The 25980-nt window shown below is 36.5% G+C and overlaps 1 protein-coding gene across 8 annotated transcripts in view; it reads left to right on the top strand.

Moving 5' to 3' along the window:
• Window positions 1–25980, top strand: part of STAU2 (staufen double-stranded RNA binding protein 2) — a 423958-nt gene that overhangs the window by 142828 nt on the left and 255150 nt on the right. For all 8 annotated transcript variants that reach the window (XR_006786958.1, XM_045849459.1, XM_045849457.1 and 5 more), the window contains one exon: window positions 6346–6406. Coding sequence is in view for 7 of the 8 variants with exons in the window: in XM_045849459.1 (XP_045705415.1) it covers window positions 6346–6406 (61 nt within the window). In the remaining variant the exon portion in view is untranslated. The remainder of the gene's footprint in view (window positions 1–6345; window positions 6407–25980) is intronic.

Here is a 25980-nt window from a genome sequence, read left to right as displayed (position 1 = left end):
TTTTTAACTTATTGATTGGTGGGTTTGGCCATGTAGACAGTTTTAATTTGTGTGAAATTTTTAAGAACAGAGGTTAGCTTTTATTTCTGAACTACACCTGAACACATTGGAAATAAAGATCGTGAGTTATCCCTTTAGGGCAGAAACTATATTGGACAGACACTCTATAAACTAATTTTTCTATTTACTTTCAATTTAAAGGTAAACTCAGAGGGTGTTTATTTTCTGCCACGACCTGTGCTCATGGTTCCCTGTTTCTTCTGTGCAGTTAATGACATCATTAACACCTGCCTCTGTTGCCAGAGAGGCAGGGAGCCCTGAATTCAGCACTTGGCAGATAACTTGCCAAGAACTGGTTTAATTTCTTTTGGTATTAAATTATTATTTCACCTATGTACATGTAGAAATTATTATTAACATTTTCTTTGTATGAAAATTCATAAAACAGGCTGAATAATTATTTCTATAAAAAAATCTGCTTTTTTTCCATCCCATTTTCTCACCTAAGGATTTTGTTTCAAAAACATTTTCAGTTTTTGCAGGAACACATTTCTGAGAAACAAAACCATCTATTAAAAAACATTTAAATATACTTTTCTTTTTAAGGCAACTAGGGATATGTAGGCAATTGTTTTGAGTAATTAAAAAATTATTTGTCTGTGTGGTATCGCTAGAGATTTCAGTTCTGTTTTTATAACCTGGGGAGTTAATGCATTTTCTTCTTAAAAATATTTGTAATGTGAAACCTAACATGTGTCCAAGTTTCTATAGTTCTTATATTGTGTATATGTTATTTTAACTTAACACATTTATATTGACTTAAACCTGGTGAGTGATTTATAAAAATATGTCAAAATCAGTCTCAGACATTAATTTGTAAGTTAAGTGAAAACAAAATAGAACAAAAAACAGCATTAATTTCATGAATTTAAAAAACATTTTATCATACTCACTGTATTACTAGCGTTCTCCTGAGAAACAGAGCCAACAGGGTATGTGCTTGTATATGCATGTGCACATACATCTATGTACATACATATATATGTGTGTATGCTTATATATAGATAAGCATCATACAGAGACCCATTTTAAGGGATTAGCTCATGCAGTGGTGGAGGCCTGACTAGTACAAAGTCTGCTGGGGAGGCATTTAGGCTGGAGACTCAGGCAGGTGTTGCAGTTTGGGTGCAGTTCTACTGGAGAGCTCCCTCTTTCTTCAGGAGGTCAGCCTTTTATCTACTTGGCCTTCAACTCATTAGGCCCACCCACATGATGGAGAGAAACCTGCTTTACTCAAAGTTCAATTATTTAAATGTATGTCTCTCCTAAAACACCCTCACAGAAACACCCAGAATAATGTTGGATCAAATATCTGGGCCCAGTAGCCCAGACAAGTTGATTCATACAATTAACCATGGTACCCACTAACTGCCAAATACTTATAGCTGAAGACAAGATAATTGAAACTTGGTTCCTGCACTCAAGAAACTGAGTAGTAAGTGTTGGGGTGAGGAGCTTTAATCATGTAGCAAAAATTACAGTATCCTGGAACCTAGAGAACATAAAGATGAATCTGAAAAGTCAGGAATAGCAAAGTAAAGAGTTTAGAGAATTATTAATTTAAGATTTGAACATGAAAGTAACATGATCTGGTTTGTATTATTCAAAAGACAGCCCTAAATGTAATGGGGTGAATAGATGTGAGCAGGATGAGTAGCTGAATTGTTCAGGTAAGACATACTGAGGGTCTAGACTAAGGAAGTGGTGGTGAGAGCGGGCAAAAGATACCAGATATTTCTCAAGTGTTTGTGTTTAGACTTCAGTAGCAGGCGATGTGCCTGGGGACACAGGAAGAGGGAGAAATAGAGAATGACAAGGAAAGAGGTGGCAGCCAGAGAAGGCTGAGCTTGAATGGGAGGACTGAGTACATTGTCTTGTCAATAAGATCTTCACAGAATTTTGAAAATCTTCAAAAGCAGTATTTATTTATTTTTTTCCTTTCCTCAAGGGCATTTTTTATTTTTTCTTTTTAATTGTATTTTTCCCATTACCCATGGCCCCCTTATACCCCTTCTCCCCAACAATCACCACACTCTTGTCCATTTCCATGAGTCCTTTTTCCTTTTTGCTCAGTGGCTCCACCCCCTAACCTCCTCCACCAGCTGTCAGCCTGCTCTGTACCTATCAGTCTGTTTCTATTTTGCTTGTTAATTCAGTTTGTTCATTAGATTCCACATATAAGTGAAATCATATGGTATTTCTCTTTCTCTGACAGGCTTATTTTATTAGTATAATGTTCTCCAGGTCCATCCATACTGTCACAGAGGGTAAAATTTTCTTCTTTTTTACAGCTGAGTAGTATTCCATTGTGTAAAAAAAAAAAGTGGATCTGCTTTTTGACCCAGTGATCCCACTTCTGGGAATATATGTGAAGGAACCAAAAACCAGTTTGAAAGAACATAAGCACCTCTGTGTTCACTGCAGCATTGTTTACAATTGCCAAGATATGGAAGCAGCCCAAGTGTCCTTCAGTAATGACTGGATAAAAATTCTGCTTCGGGACTAAGTATTTTGTTTCAACTATGGCACATTTATACAAAAACAGTATTTTAAAAGTTTTTTTCTTTTTTTAAATAAGCAAGATATGTACACGGTTGAAAGAATTAAAATACCACAAAAGAGTAAACAGTGAAAAAACTTTAATCTCACATGTTAAAAAATATTAGTCTGAGACACTTAGATTATAAGTCTCTCTTCCTAAAGGCATCTCCTACAGTGCATTAATATTTGTATAGCATCTAGAATAATGTCTGAAATAGTGACTATGAGGATTTGATAAATAAGAATAAAATGAATATCCTCACAGAGAAACTCTGTGTGTTGTATGCATTAAAATACCCCTATTTTTTTAAAAAAATTCAGATTTATTGAGGTGCAGTGCAATGCTTTTGATAAATATATTTGACAAATATGTGCATGTGTTAATAAGTATATACACTTATTAACCATCACCACAATTAAGATTTATAACATTTCTGTTATCCTAAAAAGTTTCTTTATGTCCATTTGTAGTTAAACTCTTCCCCTGTCTTCATCACCTGGCAAGCACTGATCTGGTTTCTGTGTCTATAATTTTGCCTTTTCCAGAATGTCATATAAAACGAATCATACAGTATATAGTCTTTTGTGTCTGGCTTCTTGTTGTGGAGATTTACCTATGAAGTTGCATTTTTATTATTTTATTCTTTAGGAAAATTTGAGTTGTTTATAGTTTGAGGCTATTATAAAGTATTTATAAAGATTTATGTATAAGTATTTATATATACATATTCTTCTAGTATATTTTATATGTACATATTTATATAGTAAGTCCATTTGTAACTTTGGAAGAAGCTGTGAGGATGTTATCCAGAGAGGCTGTCCCATTTTGCATTCCCACCAGCAATATTGGAGAACTCCCATTACCCCACATCTTCTCTAGTTCTTGGTATTATTGGTTTTGATCATATTAATAGATGTATAATGTTATCTCATTGGATTTCAATTTTCATTTCACTGTAATGTCGAGATTCTTATGTATTTATGCCCCATTCATATCTCTTCTTTGAAGTGTCTGTTCAAAACTTTTCTGTTTTCACCATCATCCTGAAATTTCCTTTGGCCTCTCTCCTTTATTGAGTTGCCAGTTTTCTGGACAGTTTCTATTGTTCCTGATTTACTTCCTTGTTTTGATGGAGTATATACTTTTTTTATAACACTTTTTAAAATTTTAATTGTTGTTCAAGTACAGTTTTCTGTCTTTTACTTTCATCCCAGCCCACCCCCTGACAGTGCTCCCCACCTCCCTCCCATTTCCACCCCCCCTAGTTTTTGTTCATGTGTCCTTTATACTTGTTCCTGTAAACCCTTACTTTTAGTAGCTTTCTGATTTTGTGTCTGAAATACCTTTACATTTCCCATATACTTACTTGATTTATAGTTTTCTGAGGTATAATTCTAAAATGGAAATAAAATTTTCACAGGGTTTTAAAGGCATTGCCCCAAATTTTCTGTCTGCCAGTATTATGTTGGAAACTCCAGTGCCCTTTGATTCTGCTGTCTATATATGAAACTTTTACATTTCTTCTCCCTTTCCACTCTTTCCTAGTTTTTCTTTTCTCAGGGGTTCAGAAGTGTCATGGATAATTGACTTGATGTGTGTATTGTGGGGCAGAGGATTTTGGGTGTTTGGGTTTCAATCTAGAAATTTACATACTTTTAAACTGGGAAACTTCTTATATTATTTCTTTGATAATTTTTGTATCATTTTTGCTATTATTTCCTTCTGTAATATCTGTTGTTCTTATGGGTGATCTTCTGTTTTTTTTCCTTCCTTCCTCTCTCCCTCCCTCCTTTCCCTCCTGTCTTTCTTTTTCTTTTCTATTTGTGTATCTTTTCTTTTTGTTCTATTTTCTAGGAGATTTCGTCAGTTTTGCATTCTATCCTCTTTTGAAATTTTTTACTTTGGCTGTTTATATTACTAAGGTCCCAGAGCTCTTCCTTATTTCCAGAATATTCCTTTTTATAGCCTCATGTTCTTATTTAATGGGTATAATACTTTTTTATGTATCTGAGGATTCTTTAAACCTGAAGGGTTTTTTTTGTTCCCTATATTGTGTTTACCGTTGCTTTTGGGTTAGAAGCATGGGTGCTGTCTTCTGAGGCCCAAGCGAGGAAGGGAGCTGGGGACCTTACCTTCCAGGATGTAACCCTTGACTCCATCTCCTATTTGCCATGTTGGGGTGGTGATCTCACCCTCCCCTGTGGATGGTGTCCAGACTCTCTGTGTTTTAGCCAAAGAGAAACCTTGTAGGAAATTTGTCTGCTTGGGGTCAACCAGACAACCTGGAGGTTTCATAGCCTCTTGGAAGACTTCCAAACAATTGTCCTGTTTCAGGCCCTTCCAGGGTTCATCTTCAGAAATAGCAGGTAGACTTGGGATTCAGTTGAAGGTGAAAAATTAGGCATAGGGAATATAATCTAATATTTAAATAATCTTGGGTTGTTAGTAGAAGAAGAAATAAGAAAGGTTGTATGAAATGCTAAATTTATTACTGCCGGCTTTGCCTCAGAATCTGCATTCTTCTCATCAGTCTGTTCTTTCCCTCGTGAAAGTGGCTTATTCCCTATGTGCACTTTCTTCCAACTTACTCTTCCCCTTGATCAGCAACCCTCTCATTCTATGATCTCATCTTGTACTTCACAGACAACATAGAAGTGGGAGTCTCCTTGGCTCCCCACCAACATAGATCTGCATTTTTACAAACATTTACACTTCCTCCATCCTTTTAAAGTGGCAAACTATGTGCTAGAATTATATTTTTATTTATAGCTGGGTTTAATGTATCCACTTGATCTTTGACATCTGATAACAAGTATACAATGCTGATTATCATGGGAAATGTGCCTTTTCTTTCCTGGGATACCTGGCATCAATAATATCAACTCCATCAGAAGAGAATATAATCAGTTAATGTCACTGATTAATTTGATTATATACTTACTACTTCAGACTAAGTTTACACCAAACATATGTCAAATTATCTGGTGAAATTCAGGATATTACAAGTTTTACTTAAAGTTAAGGCTTAGTTTTCAATTTGTTGTATATGTCATTAGCAGTATATGGTGATTATTGTCAAGGACTGTTCCAGGCACTGACCGGTGTGGCTCCGTGGGCTGGACATCATCCTGCAAATTAAAAGGTCACCAGTGTGATTTCTGGTCAGGGCACATCCCTGAGTTGTGAGCCAGGCCCCAGGTTGAGGGCACAAGAAGCAACTAATCTATATTTCTCACATCAGCTCTTCTTTTTCTCTTTCCCTCTTTGCCCTTCTTGCTAAAAATAAATAAAATATTTTTTTAAAAAAAGGACTTCCAGAACAGACATAGTAATATTGCTATTTGTTAATTTGTCCTCAGGAAGGGTAAAGAAGCTCCTTATGTCTCTTTGGCACTGCGATGATGATTGTTTACTATTTGAATAAGAATTGTTTATTTTTAACCACCTAGATAGAGTGGGTGTTGCATATAGCTAACATGGGGCTTTCTCAATGACTTAACTTGTAAATGTAAGTGAGGGTAAAAGCAGAGTGACACATAAAAAACAGATTTGAATGTAGAAAAGGGATGGATAATACTGCTCAAGTTAGCTGCTCTTGTGCCCATGGCCCTGCTGTCAGGGGTGGAGAGAATAAGCTGAGTAACTATGTGAGAGACCTTTGCCCTTGCTTAATTGATTTCGTAACTTGTTTCTTTTTGACTAGTCTGTTTCTCTGGAATTTTACAATTGATTTAATCTTTCAGACAGGGGAAAACAAAGGATGGAGTGGCCCAAAGGCTGGTTTTCCTGAACCAACAAATAACAGTAAGTTTTTACTTTTAACTATGCTGGTGTTTATTGGTGGTTCAGTGACTAGTGGGTCTCTGGTTATTTATTGGGTCTGTCTGGGCTCAAGGTGCCATATTTGGTGTTACGGGGGTACAAGGACATGTGGTATTTGCTTTTGTGGAATTGCTGGAAGACACAGGCACTTGTATTCTTAATATGGTGAAGCCATAGCAGACAGCATAGCATTTTAGTCACATAGTGATGATATTCTTTCTTTTTAAGTTGTTTTTATTGTAGCATAATTATAATTTGAAACAATCAAAAGAGAAAAACCATTACTTACAAGCTCATTATACTCCAAACAAATGTTTACAGTTGTAATTCTTTTTAGGTAAACACACATTTTTACATAATTATGTTTTTTAACATTAAAATTAATGTTTTATTAATTAAAATAGAGTAAGTTCACACATAATCTAAATTAACTATTGCAAAATCAACTGTATGATCCTTGTTTGAAACACAGATTACAGACATTCAGGGGTGTTCCTGTTCTGAAACAATAATCTGAGAGCTGTGCTGTTCATGGTCTTCAAGACTGATGATAATGATTTAGTAAATGTGATTGTATAATAATTTTATGAGTTTTTAGGGAAGAGTTTGCTCTACTTTTCTTAGATATCTGTGAAGGGTTCTTTATTTCTACCATATCAGATAGTATTTATGACTTCTGTCTGTTACTGTTTTGAAGCTACATCAGAATTTTAATGAACTGCTGATTGTTTCTACAATTAAAGATCAATTGTTAAAACTATGAATAATTCAGAATATTCTTCTGTCTTACTTTAATGCTAAGCATGATGCCCTAAACACTCACTGCATGCTGACTTACATCAACGTCCTAAGTCAACCACAACCAGTGTCTCCATTTAGATTTTCCTCATAGGTTGCATATGACAGAGCCGTCCATCTTCCATGGGAACGTAGGCATGGATGATCAATTTTGTGTATACCATAGATGAAAGTTTGTACTGTGTTGTTTTCATTTAACATTGCAATAAACATTTTCTTCACATTTTGCTGAGTCATTAGAATTTTTAATAAAGTCATTATTGAAATATCAGAAATGTAAGAATAAAATTGCTCAAAATTACATTTGATTATAATATTAAAAGGTGCCTAAAAATCCACTTCAGTTTGTTTCTGTTTTCAAAGGTGTGTGATCGGGCTGTTATGCATTGGGAGTATAGACATTTATCTTTAATTTCCTCCCTACCTCTCCTGAAAAGCATCTATTTTCACTGAGGTTCCATTTTACTGTAAATCAGTAAAAACAAAACAAGCAGCCAGTGCATACCCTAAGAAGGGAAGGGCCAGTGGAGTCATATCATTTCCACCCCTAGTTTCCTTCCTTTATACTTCTGGATGTCCAATAAACTTCATTCTGTAAATTGTCATAATCTATTCTTTGATATTAGCAGTTCTTCTCTTAATGTATAATGAAATTAATAACAAACTCTTATCAAAGCATGCTTATAAGAACTGAGTTTTTGGATCATCAAAACTAGCCTCTTGAAAAGAATATTTCAGTGATGTAATGGAATTTATGAGCTAGTTTCTGGGAATAATTAAAATAATTTAATAGGATTCTGAACCTTTGATTTTATATATATATAATAAATGTGATAGCTTAGCAGGTATCTCAAAGAAAAAATGGAATCAGTTCAGGATTCTTGGAGTTTAATTCCTTTGATGTTTGAATATACAGGTTTATAATTACTTGGTAAGGGAATATAAGAAGATTAAATTGATTTCAGTTTTATGTGAAGTGGATAGCATAGCACCTGTTTTCTAGTAAGTGTGTAATGAGTGTGATTTCCATCTGTGCCTTCTCCTTCCTCTTATTTAATAAACATGTATAATTCTGGGTAGGCTTGTCCAATATTCCATTCTTACATTTTTTATCTGTCAGATGTCTTTTGCATGTACATGGTGACCAAAGAATATATAGTTTATATTTGAATAGTTACTTCTGGCACTAGACATTTTTTCAAAGAATAGAAACATTATTTATTTGAATATGGAAGTCAGTTCTTTTTTTTAAGATTTTATTTATTGTACTTTTTAGAGAAAGGGGAAGGGAGGGAGAAGGAGAGGGAGAGCAACATACACATGTCTGATCAGTTGCCGGTTGCCTGCCCCCAACCAAGGACCTGGCCCACAACCCAGGAATGTGCTCTGACCATGAATTGGACCAGCGACCTTTTGGTTTTCAGGACTACACTCAACCCACTGAGCCACATCAGTCAGGGCTGGAAGTCAGGTCTTAGCTTGACAGTTTTAAGGTGAAATCACATTATAAATAACCTGCAAACTCCATCATTAAACAGTGATATTTTGGCTCTTAGCTTTGTGTTTGCTGATGTTTAACTGCTAATGGACCTGGGAAATTCTTTGTAAGTGGGAGAAGAAGGAGTGAAGTGGCCAGTGAGGTTCAGTGATCAGAAACATGTAAGAATGAATAGATTTGCATAATCTTTGATGTGATGAAGCTCGTTGAAACCAGGCTAAAATAGCTGTGCTATACACACTTTAAACTTCCTCTTGTCTGTAGTAGTTCACACTGAGAATTTGAAAGGAGGATGATGCCTCACCCCTTCCTAACTGTGAGGGGTGAGAAGGCTGTTTCCAAGGCCCTTCCCTCTGAGCACCCAGTGGTCCCTGCCTCAAGTTACCAGACAGGGTAATGGCCACCTGACTCTGAAATGGGTTAGTTCCCTCTGGAGCCAGCTTGTAGCTACTCAAAGACAACATTGGGAAGAAATTGGTCTCTTCTTAGGAACTGATCACTTAAGTGATGCACCCATTACCCAAATTTAATTTAAATTCATGCCTTATGGTACATTTAGCTTAAATATACTCCTACTTAATTAGTTCCTGAAGTTTGAAATTTTTCCCTGAGTGGTTTCTGTCCTGTAAAGAAAACTTCTGTGTTGGTGTTTCACAGGCAGAGGTTAGAACAGGGATCTCACAGGATGGCACGTGTTGGGGGAGATAGGAATTTGAGATTGCTGGTGCTGCCTGCCTTGCTGACATGTTGTCTGACCTGGAGAAACTCATTGCTTTGAGAATCTTTAATTATGTAACTTTTGTAAAGTGATTAGCCTTTCTTGAATAACATCTAAAAAGGTAACATATTACTTTATAAAAAAACCAGAATGTCATCATAAAGTGACTCTTCATTGTTTTCTTTGTGAAACCCTACTTTACTTCACAAACTGTAATTAGATGAGATTTTTAGCCAAACATTATTTGGATAAATATGGAATTAACTTGCAACCATAATATACAAAAGGTAAAAGAAAGAAAGGCAGAATTAGAAAGGGGAAAGAAGAGAGTTTTAACCTGGCATAGCTAACACCTAGCTATAAGTAGACAAAGAAAGTTCATGACCATATGCATTTAATTTTTGAAGTGGGAGACATTATTATTTTTGGGGTAGAAGATATTTTAAAGATTACAGTCCTAAGAAACTGCTAACAATTACAACTGAAAAATTAAATGGTTTTGCAAGTGATTGTGATTACATAGCCTGGGTCCTGGCTTGATTGCCTACAGATTTAAAATGTGGACCTAATTTTTGCATGCTTCTCAGGCTTTCTTCATTGGACTGAATTGCAGTTGAAGGTGGACTACTATAAGTGTGTTTTTGCCCTTTGAATCTGTCATAGTCATGTTAAAGGGCAAGAGAATGTAATTCTGTAACGTGAGGCTCATGTCAAATTTAGCACAGGACAATTTAATGCTTGGCATACACATAACAAGCTAGATTTTTACAGATGAATGACGAACAATTTTTGTAAAAGATTATGCGTTTTTAAAGATCTCCTGACGGCTCATGGAAAACTTTGTAAAATATTTAGATAAGTTCAGCTGATAATATCTTTCTTTTGTATTCACATTCCATGTTTCTTATTAATACAGAGTTTTACTTAAAAACAGGTTCATTGTTTCTTAAAGGTGAACTCTAGCTTAATTCAAAATTGGACTAAGCTCAAAGGTATTCAGTGGTATGTGCCGAATCCACCCACTAAAAGATTATTTGGAGGCATTTTTCACATAAATATTTTTCCATTAACCTTTTAAAAAGTTTTATTTAGCCCCTGTGAAATATGCTGACTCTTCTGGGTTCATTAAAGATGACCCAAGACAAATACTTTTGGGATGGAATTGGAGTTCTTACTATTCTTCTTAGTACTGTAGTTGACTTACCGAAATTTTTGTCATTTTGTGTCATAGCTGTATATTACTAAACTCTGCATCCTGAAACCAGAGGCTGAACTGTCCCAGTGACCTGACATTAGACAGATCGTATGCATGTTTCCCAAATGCTGTGTTCTGTATGTAGCGTCTTTTATTCTACGTCTTTTATTCTTTTCCTGTTGGGTAAGGTTTGTACTTTTCAGATAATACATTAATAGATTCTTTAAGTGTTTTGGGACAGTTTCCTTTTGGGGCTCCCATAATAGAACTATTTTGTAATGAGATAATTAAGTTAGGTGGATCCAGTTAGATTTAAATACAACGCTGAGCAGTCCAACTTAATCACTTATTTCAACAATAATACTGTGTTGGAAATCTAAGAGTATAGCTGATTGTAACCATCTATTTTAAAAGTATCAGTGGACTACTCTTGCCCAGCCCAGTCACTGCATGACTGATGGTGTTTGAACAAAGTCTAGCCCATAAATAGAGGGCTGTGTATTTGAGGCAGTTTGGGGCAGCAGGACTTTCACATCATTGCTGTTGTTTACACCTGCTGAGCCTGCAGGTGGAAATGTGTTCCACCCCTGAGCAAAGGATGATCCAGATGTTCCAGAGAGATAACTCTCCCCTCTTATGTTGGTGACTACATTGGACCAGCCAGAGTGGTGAGAAGCTTTAGCTGTTTTTACTTCTCTGACCAGGGTTCTTTTTTCTTGCCCACTGAATCTAGGGAGATGAGAGACAGCATTAAGCTTGTTTCTGTTTTAGTCAGACCAGTTGAGGTTGTACTTCAAGGCCTATTCATTTAAGGAGAAAGGATCTTAAACTAGAAAATAGTCTTTAATCATATTAACACAGGTAGCTTATTTCTTTGAAATATTCTCAGGAAAGATTAAAGGAATTCAAATTTTCATGATTTTAAAAACGTTTGCTTGGCTCGTATTTTTATACAAAAATGATTTCAAGTGCATGTTTCTTAAAAAAGGAAACTACATGAGAGATTTAGGAATTTATTGATCTCAGTATGAGAGTGTTTTTAAGTATGAGCAAAGGAGGAAATCAAAGAAAAAAGAGATTGATTTGGGTACATAAAAACTAAAAAAATTCAGGGAACAGCATAAGAAAATAAAAAGGTAAATGACAAACAAAGCATAGACTGCAGCACACACAGCAACAGGTTAAATGTACACAAAGGACAGAAAAAGGTTAATAAAAAGTAAATATCCCAATAGAAAAATGGCCAAAGGACTTAAGGAGACATTTAGAAAGAACAGACATTAAGTAATAAAAAATTGTTTAGCAATCAGGAAAGTGCAGATTAAAACTAAATGTTGTGTAATTTCTGATCCATGAAAATAGGCAAGGTTTTAAAAATGATGACTCCAGCTGTTGCAGAAGCAGGCATTGACATGCTGCTGCTAGGGTTGTGAATTAGCTCTGCCTTTCTGAAGCAGTAAGAATGCCAGGCTTAGGCCCATTCTTTCTAGAGCTTAATGACAAAAAGATAGGGAAAAATATAAGGGACTATTTTTCCTTAATAAACACATACTATTTTTATAATCAGGAAAAAAGTATATGTAAACACTCATATATGCAAATTCTGGCCTGATTGCATAATTCAGTTGCATTTAAACAAATGTTATGTATTAAGCAGGAGAGCAGCTGACTCTATACTGAAGACCACTTTTGTGGTATTTTTTAAAAGAAGAGAAATGTGTAGTTTTCTAAAATCTGAGTGAAATTTTGATTTCTGAAATTTGTTCTGGAAATCTGAAATATGTGCTCTTTATTCCCAGAGCTTTTGTCGGGACTGAAAGGTATTTAAAACTAGTATTTTGAAAACTGGAACTGAGCATAGCAATGACACAGGTTTGTAAGTCTCCCAAAGATGGAAAGTTGAAGTGTTAATGGATAAATGATAAGTGGCCATGTAAAAATAAATAAAAATGAAGAAAAAAATAACTACTCAATCATTTTTCTTTATCAAAGAAACTCAAAATTACTCATTCATCAGCTTGTCTAGAAAGTGCTTTCTAATTCTAGTATTACAGTTTCTCAGGAAAGGTTAAACTTGTGTTACATTTTTGAACAATAAAAATAAAAAATACAAATAAAGTGAAAAATTTCTCCCCATGTTTGTCCTCATTAGCATACTTTCCACCCTGTCCCCCCAAATAAGTAACTTATGGTTGGTTAGTTTATTTGGTACTGTTCCAGAATCTTTTTCTACATATACAAACAAGTATATTTGAATCTTTTTCTACATGTATAAACAAATATATTCAGATATACAGGGTCTGTCCAGAAGGTATCCAGCCATCCAGTATGAAAAATAGAGACATTTATTGAAGAAGATACAAGATATAAGAAACATTGTACATATGACAGTGATGCCTCAGTCACCCTCAAAGTAGGCACCTTGGGACCTCACACAGTTCTAAGCACCATCAGCTGCCCTGTCCTATTTTCCTCAACCTCATCACTGGTCTAGAATCTCTTTCCTTTCAAAGGTAATTTTAGTTTTGAGAAAAGCCAGAAGTTGCAGGGTGCCAAATCTGGGTTGTAGGAGAGCTGAGTTACCTGGGTGATTTGATGTTTCACCAAAAAACTGCATGCGATGTGATGCATGAGCATCTGTATTGTTGTGATGAAGCTGCCAATCACCAGTTGCCCATAGCTGTGGCCTTCTGGAATCACCTGAATAGTTTTCAGTGAGGAATGTTTAAGCTTAATGAAAATTTTGATGCAGATTTGTTGCTCTACTCACTCAGTCATTTTGCATATGACGGCTACATATTCATGTACACGTACATCAATATGTACATGTACACAGTACACGTGCTCACTCAATGATGTCTACCACACTGACTAGTACAGTGAGGTCATCATTGTTCACACATGCGCATTCCAGTCCACTCTCCTTGTCTGTCAGGTTACACTGATGTTGCACAAACTGTTCTCATATTAATGATGGTTGGACTTTTTCTGGACAGAGCTCATATATTATTTTATTCCCTAGCATTCCAGACACACTATTCTACAATTTTCTCTTTTCAATTAAAATGTGTCCTGAAGATACTTCCATATTAATTTGTATAGGGCTTTATTATTATTTAACCAGCTTCTTACTGATGGGCATTTAGATTGTTTGCAGTATTTTTCCTTTATAAATAATGCTACAGTGTAAAGCTTCACACATATATCATATTACATGTGTGTGAGTATATTTGTTAAATAAACTCCTACAAGTGGAATTACTGAGTCAAAGATTATGTGAATTTAGGATTTTGATGGATGTTGTCAGATTACATTCAGTAGAGACTTAACCAATTTACATTCCCACCAGCAGTAGATGGGATTACGTTTCCCCACTACTGCAGTGACACTGTGCTGTCAGACTTTTGGATTTTTACCAATCTGATAGTTGAAATATTGTATTCAGTGTGGTTTTATCTTGCACTTCTCCTATTATGAATGAGATTGAATATATTTTTGTACATTTGAGTCAATTTTTACTTGTTATGTCAATGACATAGTCATAACTATTATTTTAAAATTAGATAGTTGATCTTTTTGTTCTTCTTGATGAGTATATGTATGTGCCAATATTTTTCTTGTTTTCCTTGTTTATGATGGAATTTTCTTCTAAAGTTTGATTTTCTTTTTAATGTATTTAAATGGCCTTTTTAAAATAGTCTTTTAAGGCATTTGTAATCTTAATAATGCCTTCCCCATTCTGGGATCATAACAAATTCTTTTAAGTTACCTTCTAGAACTTTTATAATTTTATTTTTTTCTTTCAATCTGTGATCCATCCAGAGTTCATACTGAAAGTGCGGATCAAATTTAATCCCCACTGCATTGAGACTTTCTTGTTATCAGGTACAATGATTCTGTATCTATTTGGTTTTATTCTGGGCTTTTTCTCTTCTGTGTACCTATTTATTCATGGACCAGTTTTCATCATTGTGTCTTTATTGTGTTTTAACATATATTTAAAGTTTTATTTGTTTAAAACAGTTGTGAATGAAGAAGTTCTTGGTCCATAATCTTTTTGCTCTTACTATATGGAGTACAAGTAATTGAAAAGAAAAAAATCCCATTCACACGGGAAATAAGAAGAGTAGGGGTAGTCAAAGTGTTGACTAAAAGAAGCAACAGGGAACTGTGAGGTTGGAGGCTGTTAAGGTCCAGGAAGACAGTGGTGACAGTCTCCCTAAACCTTCTGTGTATAATGGATGTAGCATTCATTCTTTAATTTATTCAGGAAGTATTGATTGACTGCATTGGAGTATTTTTGGTATTATTGGTGATTTTAATAAAGCTTTTTAAAGTTGAAATTGCTTTTTAAAAAGGTGTTCAATCTATAAGATAGACATGATTAACCATCACCCAATAAAAAAAGAAGTGAAGACTTAAAAATCAAATGGAACGTGTTATTTGGGGGAAAAAATCAATACATTTTCATTTTCAAAAACATCATATAGCTCTGGCTGGTGTGGCTCAGTGGGTTGTGAGCTAGCCTGCACACTGAAAGGTCATTGGTTCAATTCTGATCAGGGCACATGCCTGGATTGCAGGTCAGGTCCCTAGTTGGGTGCTCAAAAGGCAACCACACACGGATGTTTCTCTCCCTCTCTTTCTCCTTCCCTTCCCCTCTCTCTAAAAATAAATCAATCAAATCTTTAAAAAAATCATATAGCATAGTGCCCAAGACTGTTAGTGCTTAATATTTGAACGGATGAAAAAAGAAGTATTTTCACTTTTCCCTCATAAACCTTTTGTTCTCAGTTTACTGTTGATAGACTTGGTATTTGGTATTTCTTTAGTATTTCAACTAAGAGAAATAGTGCATTCATTCTTAGTAGATTTCTTTGCTTCAAGGTAGAATTGCATCTGAATTCATGTCTCAAGCTGTTCTGAATTTCAGATTGGCAGTCTTTGGTGGAAGAAACAGGATGATTTAGCATTACCAAATGCGCTCGGTCTGTCTGAAAGACAGATACTTGAAACGTGATATGCATAGAAGAAGGAAAACAAGGCCCAAAATCAGAAGTGTGTAAATGTTGGAGAATATTCAGTCTCTCATTTTATAAACTGGAGAATTGAGGTTCGGGTGATTTTATAACTTGCCTGATCACACTGAGTGGGTTGAATGTAGGGAAGACTTGAATGTGCGTTTTCTGACTCCAAGGTCTGCATTTGCCTCTAGTAGATGACATATTTGTTTGTAGATTTATCAGTTTGCTGATAATAAAAAATGAATAACATTTTAAAGAAATTCCACTAAAATTAAGTATGTATTTCTTGAATGTTTTATATATCATATACTGGAATTATTATTATTTTTTAAGGTTTTATTTATTTTTAGAGAGGGGAAGTGAGGGAAAAAGAGAGGGAGCGCAACATTGATGTGTGGTTGCCTCTCATATGCCCTCTACTGGGGACCTGGCCCACAACCCAGGCATGCGCCCTGACTAGGAATCCAACTGGCGACCCTTTCGTTCACAGGCCTGACACTCAATCCACTGAGTCACAGCAACCAGGGCAAATTATTTTTTAAGAACACTTCATAGTATGGAAAATATCCAATCTGTTGTTTCAGATACCAGATTGATATTTGGGGAGATCACATAAAAACATTGAAATGGCTGAGAAAGCATGTGAAATATCTGTTTTGACAATGGAGCAGCCATCTGTATTATATGATTTTTCTTAAGACATAAAAATCTTTAGTGATAGCTCATTTTAAAAAAACACTCATTGGGCTTTTGGAGTGATGTTATTCAAGTGTATTGTTTTATTCCAAGCTTTCTGGTTTGTGTTAAGATGATTTATAGACTTTTAGAGCTGCAGGAGATTTTCAAGTTCCTCTTGTCTAATTCATTTCACAGATGAGGAAAGTGGGGTTAAGAGGAGGCTACCTGCCACTGCAAGTTGAACTCAGATAGCATGGCTCTCGTCTGGTACATTCGCTGCTTTGCTATGTTGTCTTTTCTTTGTTACTTTTTGTGCTAAGACAAATGTCAGCCTTTTTTTATTTGCTCTTTTAAAGAATTAATTTGTTTCAGAGGAGTTTTGGATTTGTAAGAAAATTGAGAGGGAGATTTAGAGATTTTTCATATACCCCTTGTGCCCACACATGCATAGCCTCCTCCATTATCAACATTTCCCTTTTTTAGTTTAATTTTCAGTAGAGTTTCCTTCAAATTTTGCATCATTGATTTTTGTCTCCTTCTTAAAGAGTGTATATTTTGCTTAAAAATTGAGCAGAACTATGGACTCAACAGCTGTGGCTGGAAGACCAGGTAGATAATGAGCCCTGTGGGGAAGGAGAAGTGGTATCCCATGAAAGTACCCCCATTCCATTGTATCTCGACAACAGGGCAGTGGGAACGGGAGATTTCTGAGATCCGGTCAGCCTAGCAGCCAAAGGTCATGGAGAGGATGGATGGTCTATTCCTGTACTTCAGGAGGATGACCATGGTGGTCCAATGAGCACCTTCTTGGGACTCGTGTCTTCTTACCTGGTGAATAGCCTCAAGCTTCCCTGGGAAATAAGGAGTCCCAGTCATGAGGCCCACACTGCTGTAAGGATCTCCTCTGCTCTCAGATAACTAAAAGTCAAGTACCACCAGAGCCTGGAGACCCAGGGGCTGCATATTAGGTAGAGGCCATGGTTAAAGCTGCAGACTTCAAGGAGCAGACATACCCCTTCTGGCCCTGCTTATCCTCAGGGCTATCTAGAACTAGTGCCACCACTCTTCCTGCATTGATGTCTCAGCACTTCCTTGTCTAGGGCCTCTGTACCAAGGGAGAGGCCCAGAGCAGCGTAACAGTACTTTTATGCAATTGGGTTTTGTTAACTTTTTTAAATTGTGAAAGTGGTACAGAGAAGTCATGTGTAACCATCACTCAGCTTCTCCCAGTGGTGATATTTATTGGGTTAGCCAAAAAGTCAGTTTAGTTTTATTCTGTAAAATAAAAGATACATTTAACATTTTCATCAATAACTTTAGTGATTTGGATATTTTGACTATGTAGGCTATCTCCCACTTGGTAGAATGTTAATAGTTCAAAATTAATGTCTTGATTTGATCGCTATCAACTTCAACTGCTCTACCTGACCATGGAGCATTCTCCAGTGAGAAATCTCCAGCATCAAACTTTGCAAACAACTTTTGACACATTTGATCAGTCACAGCACCTTCTCCGTACACTGCACAAATCTTTTTTTTTCTTTGCATTTCAGTTGCATTTTTACTTTTCTTGAAATAATAAAGCATAATATGCTAAAAATGTTGTTTATTTTCTTCCATCTTCAATATTAAAATGGCTACACAAAAATTCACCAATTTTGATTTTTTTAAACACATGCTGATACGACAGCTGTCACAATACATTCTAACAAAGTTGTTTTGAATGAGGACAACTAGATGCTACTAGAGCCATCTAATGGAAAAAAACAACCAAACTTTTTGGCCAAACCAGTATAATTATAGTACATTATCAAAACCAAGAAATTGACTCTGGTACAGTAGAATGACCTAGACTGCAGACCTTACTTAGATTTCATGAATTTTCATCTAAATAAATTTAAAAATTACTATTAGGTAAATTATGTTATAGTGGCTCATACTTTCTTCACTTTCCAGTTGTGGACCAGCAGTCCATTTTCCAGTTTTTTAATTTAATCTTTATTGTATTTTTTCCATTACCATTAGTCCCCTTTACCCCCCTCCCTCCAGCAAGTACCACACTGTTATCCCTGTCCATGAGTCCTTTTTCCTTTTTGCTCAATACCTCCCCCTATATCTGCGCCCCGCCCCCACCAGCTGTCATCCTGCTTTCCATCTATGAGTCTGTCCTACTTTTCCTTGTTAGTTCAGTTTGTTCAAGATTTCACATGAGTGAAGTCATATGGTATTTTTCTGTCTCTGATTGGCTTACTTCACTTAGCATAATTTTCTCCAGATCCATCTGTACTGCCACAGAGGATAAAACTTTCTTCTTTTTTTATGGCCCAGTAGTATTCCATTATGTAAATGTACCATGGTTGTTTTATCCACTCATCTACTGATGGACATTTGGGCTGCTTCCATGTCTTAGCAGTTGTAAATAATGCTTCAGTGAACATAGGGGTGCTTATATTCTTTTGAAAAATGTTTTGGGTTCCTTCAGATATATTCCCGGAAGTGGGATCACTGGGTCAGAAGGCAGGTCTATTTTCAATGTTTTCAGGTACCTCCCTACTGCTTTCTACAGTGGCTGCATCAATCTGCATTACCACCAACAGTGGAAAAGGGGTCCCCTTTCTCCACATCCTAGCCAACACTCATTATTTGTTGATTTGTTGATGATAGCCATCTGACAGGTGTTTGTTGACTTATTGACAGTAGCCATTCTGACAGGTGTGGTTTTATGTGCATTTCTCTGATGATCAGTGATGTTGAGCATCTCTTTTCAAATGTCTATTGGCTGTTAGTATGTCCTCTTTGGAGAAGTGTCTATTCAGGTCCTTTGCCCATTTTTTAAGTGGGTTGTATGGTTTTTTGGTGCTGAGTTTTTTAAGTACTTTATAATTTTGGATATTAATCCCTTATTAGATATATCAGGGTATATATTCTCCCATTCTGTGGGTTGTCTTTGTATTTTGTTGATGATTTCCTTTGCTGTGCAAAATCTTTTTAGTTTGATGTAGTCCCATTTCTTTATGTTTTCTTTTGTTTCCATTGCCTGGGGAGATATACCTGATAAAATAACTGCTATGAGCAATGTCTGAGATTTTGCTGCCTGTTTTCTTCTATGATTTTTATGGTTTCAGGTCTAACTAACATTTAAGTCTTTGATCCATTTTGAGTATTCTCGTGTGTGGTGTAAGAAAGTGGTCTAGTTTCATTTTTCTGCATGTATCTGTCCATTTTCCCCAATACTATTTATTGAATAGACCATCTTAAGCCCATTGTATATGTTTGCTTCCTTCATCAAATATTAATTGACTATAAAGGTGAGGATTTATTGCTGGGCCCTCTATTCTGTTCCATGGATCTATTTGTCTGTTTTTATGTCAGTACCATGTTGTTTTAATCACTATGGCCTTATAGTATAATTTGATATTAGGTAGTGTGATTTCTTCAACTTTGTTCTTCTTTCTCAGGATCACTGTTGCTATGCAGGGCCTTTTGTGGTTCCACATACATTTTGGAAATATTTGTTCTAGTTCTGTGAAATGTGTCATTGGAATCTTAATAGGCATTGTGTTGAATCTGTAGATTGCTTAGGGTAGTGTGCCCATTTTAATGATGTTAATTCTCCCAATCCAGGAACATGGTATGGGCTTCCACTTAATTTATATCTTCTTCAATTTCTTTCTTCAGTGTCTTATTATTTCCTGAGTACAGGTCTTTTACATTCCTGGTTAGGTTTATTCCTAGGTATTTTATTCTTTTTGAAGCAATTGTGAATGGGATTGTTTTCTTCAGTGCCATTCCTGTTAGTTTGTTTTTTATATAAAAATGCAACTGATTTCTGGACATTAATTTTGTATCCTGCTACTTTGCTGAATTCCTTTATTAGTTCTAGTAGTGTCTTGGTGGATCTTTGGGATTCTCTACAGTATTATGTCATCTGCAAAAAATGACAGTTTTACTTCCTCCTTTCCAATTTGAGTGCCTTTTATTTCTTTTTCCTGTCTGACTGCTATGGCTAGGACTTCCAGTACTATGGTGAATAAGAGAGGTGAGGTAAAAGTGGACATTCCTGTCTTGTTCCTGATCTTAAGGGGAATGCTTATAGGTTTTGCCCATTAAGTTTTGTTACGGATGGGGAGAGAGAGACTTGAGACAAGAGCCTTCCTCCCCAGACACAGTTGTTGTTTTGCCCACAAGAGAATAATTCAAGCGAGAGACAAATATGTATAGTGGAAATGAGATATATTTGTTTATGAAATAGATACAAGTATGAAGGTGCAGGCAGCATCTGGCTTGTCTAAATGCCCTACATATAGAGAGAATAAAGTTGTTAGTAAGTTCTATACACTTGAGCTGAGGCTATAAATGGGTACTTAGCTAATCTAAGTACACTGAGTATTGGGGTTCAGGGGTTATATACCTTAGCTAGCTTCTTTGTACCCATCCTTCTCCACTTCTAAATCTTGGGAATAATGTACAGCTGTGAAGGCTTTCTTTCTCAGTAAAGGCTCTTTGTCTTAGTGAAATTGTTAGAGAAGCTCCCTTTCCTGGGTTAGAATATGAAGGACTACACCCCCTTCCTGTACTATTCCTGCTTGTGACTTTCAGGACACCTACCAAACTTATCACACTGAGTTTAGGATTGCTGAGTTAATTGGCAAGGCATGTCTTCCTTTGTTTCTATCTTCCTGTATTAAGTTACTTGTTAGATTGTAATGGCAGGGGCCCTGGCTTTATTTCCCCTCTGGCTTCTCATTCCTAGCTGCTACCTAACAGTATGCTGCTGTGTGGGTTTGCCATATATAGCCTTTATTAAGTTTAGCTGTGTTCCTTCTAATCCCATGTTGCTGAGAGTTTTTATCATAAATGAGTGCTGGATAGTATCAAATTCTTTTTCTGAATGTATTGATATGATCGTGTGGTTTTATCCTTCATTTTGTCTGTGGCGTATCACATTTATTGATTTTGCAAAAATTGTACCAACCTTGCATCCCCAAATAAATTCCACTTGATTATGGCGTATGGTCTTTCTGATACATTGCTGTATTTGGTTTCCTAATAATTTTTTGTGGGTTTTAGCATCTATGTTCATCAGAGATACTGACCTATAATTTTCTTTCTTTGTAGTGTCTTTATCTGGGTTTGGAATTAGAATAATGCTGGCCTCCTAAAATGAATTTGGGAGCCTTCCCTCCTCTTGAATTTTATGAAATAGTTTGAGAAGGAGAGGTGTTAGTTTTTGTTTGGTTGGGGATTTTTTTATTACTGCTTCAATTTCCCTAGGTTTAATCTGTCTATTCAGATTCTGTGGTTCTTCCTGATTCATTTTTGGAAGGTTGTATGTTTTTAGGAATTTATCCATTTCATCCAGGTCGTCCAGATTGTTGGCATATAGTTGCTCATAATATTTTCTTACAATCCTTTGCATTTCTTTGATGTCAGTTGTTAATTCTCCTGTCTCATTTCTGATTGTATTTATTTGAGTCCTTTCTCTTTTTTTCTTGATGAGTCTGGTTAAAGGTTTGTTTACCTTTTCAAAGAACCAGCTCTTGGACTCACTGAACTTTTGTATCATGTTTTTAGACTCTATTTTGTTTATTTATGCTCTGGTCTTTATTTCCTTCCTTCTACTCACTTTGGGCTTTGTTTGTTGTTCTTTTCAAGTTCCTTTTTTTTTTTTTTTACAAAAAGAAGAAATAATATTTTTCTTTCTTTTTTAAATTTTATTTTAATCATTGTTCAAATACAGTTTTCTCCTTTTTACACCCAGTCCAGCCCCCCTCCCACCCCTCCCCACTTCCCTCCCATTACCACCCTCCTCCTAGTTTTTTGACCATGTGTCCTTTAAGTTTGTTCCCGTGAACCCTTCCCAATGTCCCCTGAAATTCCCTCTACTCTCCTGTGTGGTCACTGTCAGCCTGTCCTCTATTTCAGTGTCTTTGGTTATATTTTGCTTGCTTCTTTGTTTTGTTGTTTAGGTTCCTGTTAAAGGTGAGATCATATGGTATTTGTCTTTCACTGCCTGGCTTGTTTCGCTTAGCATAATGTTTTCCAGCTCCATCCATGCTGTAGCAAAGGGTAGGAGCTCCTTCTTTCTTTCTGCTGCACAGAATTCCATTGTGTAAATGTACCATCGTTTTCTGATCCATTCATTTACTGATGGGCATCTTGGTTGCTTCCAGCATCTAGCTATTGTAAATTGTGCTGCTGTGAACATGGGAGTGCATAGGTTCTTTTGTATTAGTATTTTAGTGTTCTTAGGATAGAGTCCCAGCAGTGGAATTGCTGGGTCAAAAGGCAGATCCATTTTTAGTTTTCTGAGGAAGTTCCATACTACTTTCCATAGTGGTTGTACCAGTCTGCAGTCCCACCAACAGTGCACTAGGGACCCCTTTTCTCCACAACCTCTCCAACATCAAGTTCCTTTAAGTGTGAAGTTATATTGTTTATTTCAGGGTTTTTTTGTATTTTCAGATAGACCGGTAATGCAATGAATCCTCTGTTTGGATTGCTTTTGCTGTGTCCCACAAGTATTGGATTGTTGTGTCCTCATTTTCATTTGTTTCACGGTATCTTTTGATTTCCTCCTTAATCTCATTGTTTACCTGTTCATTGTTTAATAACATGTTATTTAGCTTCCATGTCTTTGCTTGTTTTTCAGTGTTCTTCTTGTGATTGAGTTCTAGTTTCATAGCATTGTGGTAAGACTAAATACCTGATATGATTTTGATCTTCTTAAATTTATTGAGACTTGTTTTGTGTCCTAATGTGTGATCTATCCTAGAAATCATTGCATTTGCTCTTGAAAATATGTATATTCTGCTGCTCTTGATCTTGTGTGTCATTTAAGGCCACTGTCTCCTTGTTGATTTTCTGTCTGGAATATCTATCCATGGAAGTCAATATGGTGTGTGTTTTTTAAAATTTATTTATTATTTTTAATATATTTTATTGATTATGCTATTACAGTTGTCCCGTTTTCCCCCTTTCACTCCCTTCCACCCTGTACACCCTCTCCCACCCATACCCCCCCTTTAGTCATGTCCATGTGTCATACTTATAAGTTCTTTAGCCTCTACATTTCCCATACTTTTCTTACCCTCCCCCTATCTATTTTCAGCCTACAATCTATGCTACTTATTCTCTGTACCTTTTCCCCCTCTCTCCTCCTCCCACTCCCCTGTTGCTAACCCTCCATGTGATCTCCATTTCCGTGGTTCTGTTCCTGTTCTAGTTGTTTGATTAGTTTCTTTTGGTTTTGCTTTAGGTGTGGTTGTTAATAATTGTGAGTTTGCTGTCCTTTTACTATACATGTTTTTTCTTTATCTTCTTTTCTTAGGTAAGTCCCTTTAACATTTCATAAAATAAGGTCTTGGTGATGATGAACTCCTTTAACTTGACCTTATCTGAGAAGCACTTTATCTGTCCTTCCATTCTAAATGATAGCTTTGCTGGATAGAGTAATCTGGGATCTAGGTCCTTGTCTTTCATGACTTGGAATATTTCTTTCCAGCCCCTTCTTGCCTGTAAGGTTTCTTTTGAAAAATCTGCTGACAGTCTGATGGGAACTCCTTTGTAGGTGACTGTCCCCTTATCTCTTCTTGTTGCTTCTAGGATTCTCTCCTTCATTTTTACCTTGGCTAATGTAATTATGATGTGCCTTGGTGTGTTTCTTCTTGGGTCCAACTTCTTTGGGGCTCTCTGAGCTTCCTGGATTTCCTGGAAGTCTATATCCTTTGCCAGATTGGGAAAGTTCTCCTTTATTATTTGTTCAAATACGTGTTCAGTCTGTTGCTTTTCCTCTTCCCCTTCTGGTACCCCTATAATTCGGATGTTGGAACATTTAAAGATGTCCTGGAGGTTCCTAAGCTTCTCCTCATTTTTTTGAATTCTTATTTCTTCATTCTTCCCTGTTTGGTTGTATTTTTCTTCCTTCTAGTCCACTCCATTGACTTGAGTCCCAGTTTCCTTCCCATCACTACTGGTCCTCCGTGCATCTTCCTTTATCTCTTTTATGGTAACCTGCATTTTTTCATGTAATTTGCACTCAAAGTCAACCAATTCTGTGAGCTTCCTGATCACCAGTGTTTTGAACTGTGCATCTGATAGATTCGCTATCTCTTGGTCGCTCAAAAGAATGAGCCCTGGGGCATCACTCTGTTTTTCTATTTGAGACATGTCTCTCTCTCTCTCTCTCTTTTTTTGTTTTGGTCTGGCCGCTCCTGTTACGGTGAGGGGTGGGGCCTTAGGTGTTCACTGGGGCTAGGCACCCCAGTCGCTAGATTGTGACATTGTATGTGGGGGTGGGGGTGGGGGTGGGAACGGGAGGGAACAATGGCGGTATCTCCGCTCTCCTGGAACTTCAGTACCCATCCTGGGATCCTGGGTTGCGCGCTCTGCCCTGGTCCACAATCGCCGCCACACTGGGTCCGCCAGCCGCCATTTGCATACTCAGGGTCTACCTGCTGCGATCCTGTGCGCCCGGATGGCTAACCGGCTCCCAGTTGCCTTAGGCGCCCCGTTCTCCCTGCTCTCCTCTCGCGCCCGTGCTCCATGTCTGGCTCCTCCTCTCTGCCCTTCCTACCGGTCTGGATGAACAGGTCTACTTCAGCTTCTTGGCTGTCCGACTTCCATTCAGATGAATTCTCCGTCAGTTCTGGGTGTTATTCTGCCTCTAAATTGTTGTTGTTCTAATCTTGGTTGTGCGTGGAGATACAGTGCGTCCACCTATGCCTCCATCTTGCCGGAAGTCCTTGTCAATATGGTGTTAAAATCCCAGATTATGACTATATTTCTGTTGATTTCTCCCTTTATGTCTATACAGATTTGCTTTACATATTTAGGTGCTCCTGTGTTGCATGCATAAATATTTACTAGGGTTATAACCTCTTGTTGGATTGTTTACTTTATCATTATGTAGTATCCTCTTCATCTCTTACTGTAGCCTTGGTTTTAAAGTCTATTTTGTTGGGTATAAGTACTGCTACCCCAGCTTCTTTTTCCTTTCATTTGCATGAGATATCTTTTTCTATCCCTTTACTTTTCATCTGTGTGTATCTTTCAATCTGAGATGGTTCTCTTGGAAGCAGCATATATATATATATATATATATATATATATATATATATATATATATGGGTCTTGTTTTCTTATCCATTCAGCTACCCTGTCTTTTGGTTAGAGTATTTAAGCCATTTACATTTAAGATGATTATTGATAGATAACAGTAGATGATTATTGATAAATTATTAATAGTATATGTGCCTTTTTATTGTTATATTATTTTCCTCTTTTCGTTCTTTGTCTTCTTCTTAAAGCACACCCTTTAACATTTGTTGTAGTATTGGTTTGTTGTTAACAAACTCCTTTAGCTTTTCCTTGTCTGGGAAGCTCCTTATTTCTCCTTCAATTTTAAATGCTAGCCTTGCTGGGTAAAGTAGCCTTGGCTTTAGGTCCTTGCTTTTCTTCACCTTGAATATTTCATGTCACTTCTTTCTGGCCTAAATGTTTCTGTGGAGAAATCAGACACCAGTCTAATTGGTGCTCCCTTGTAAGTAACTCTCTGCTTTTCTCTTGCAGCTTTTAGAATTCTCTTCTTGTCTTTAAGCCTTCTGTGTTGCCACCCCTCAAGGCCAGGCAGGTTAATAGTATTTG

Source organism: Phyllostomus hastatus, unplaced genomic scaffold (genome assembly GCF_019186645.2).
Source record: "Phyllostomus hastatus isolate PE091 unplaced genomic scaffold, TTU_PhHast_1.1 phas_contig_65, whole genome shotgun sequence".
NCBI classification, from domain to species: domain Eukaryota; kingdom Metazoa; phylum Chordata; class Mammalia; order Chiroptera; family Phyllostomidae; genus Phyllostomus; species Phyllostomus hastatus.
Note: the sequence above shows the minus strand (reverse complement) of the source record. Positions and strands in the feature narration are given on the sequence as shown.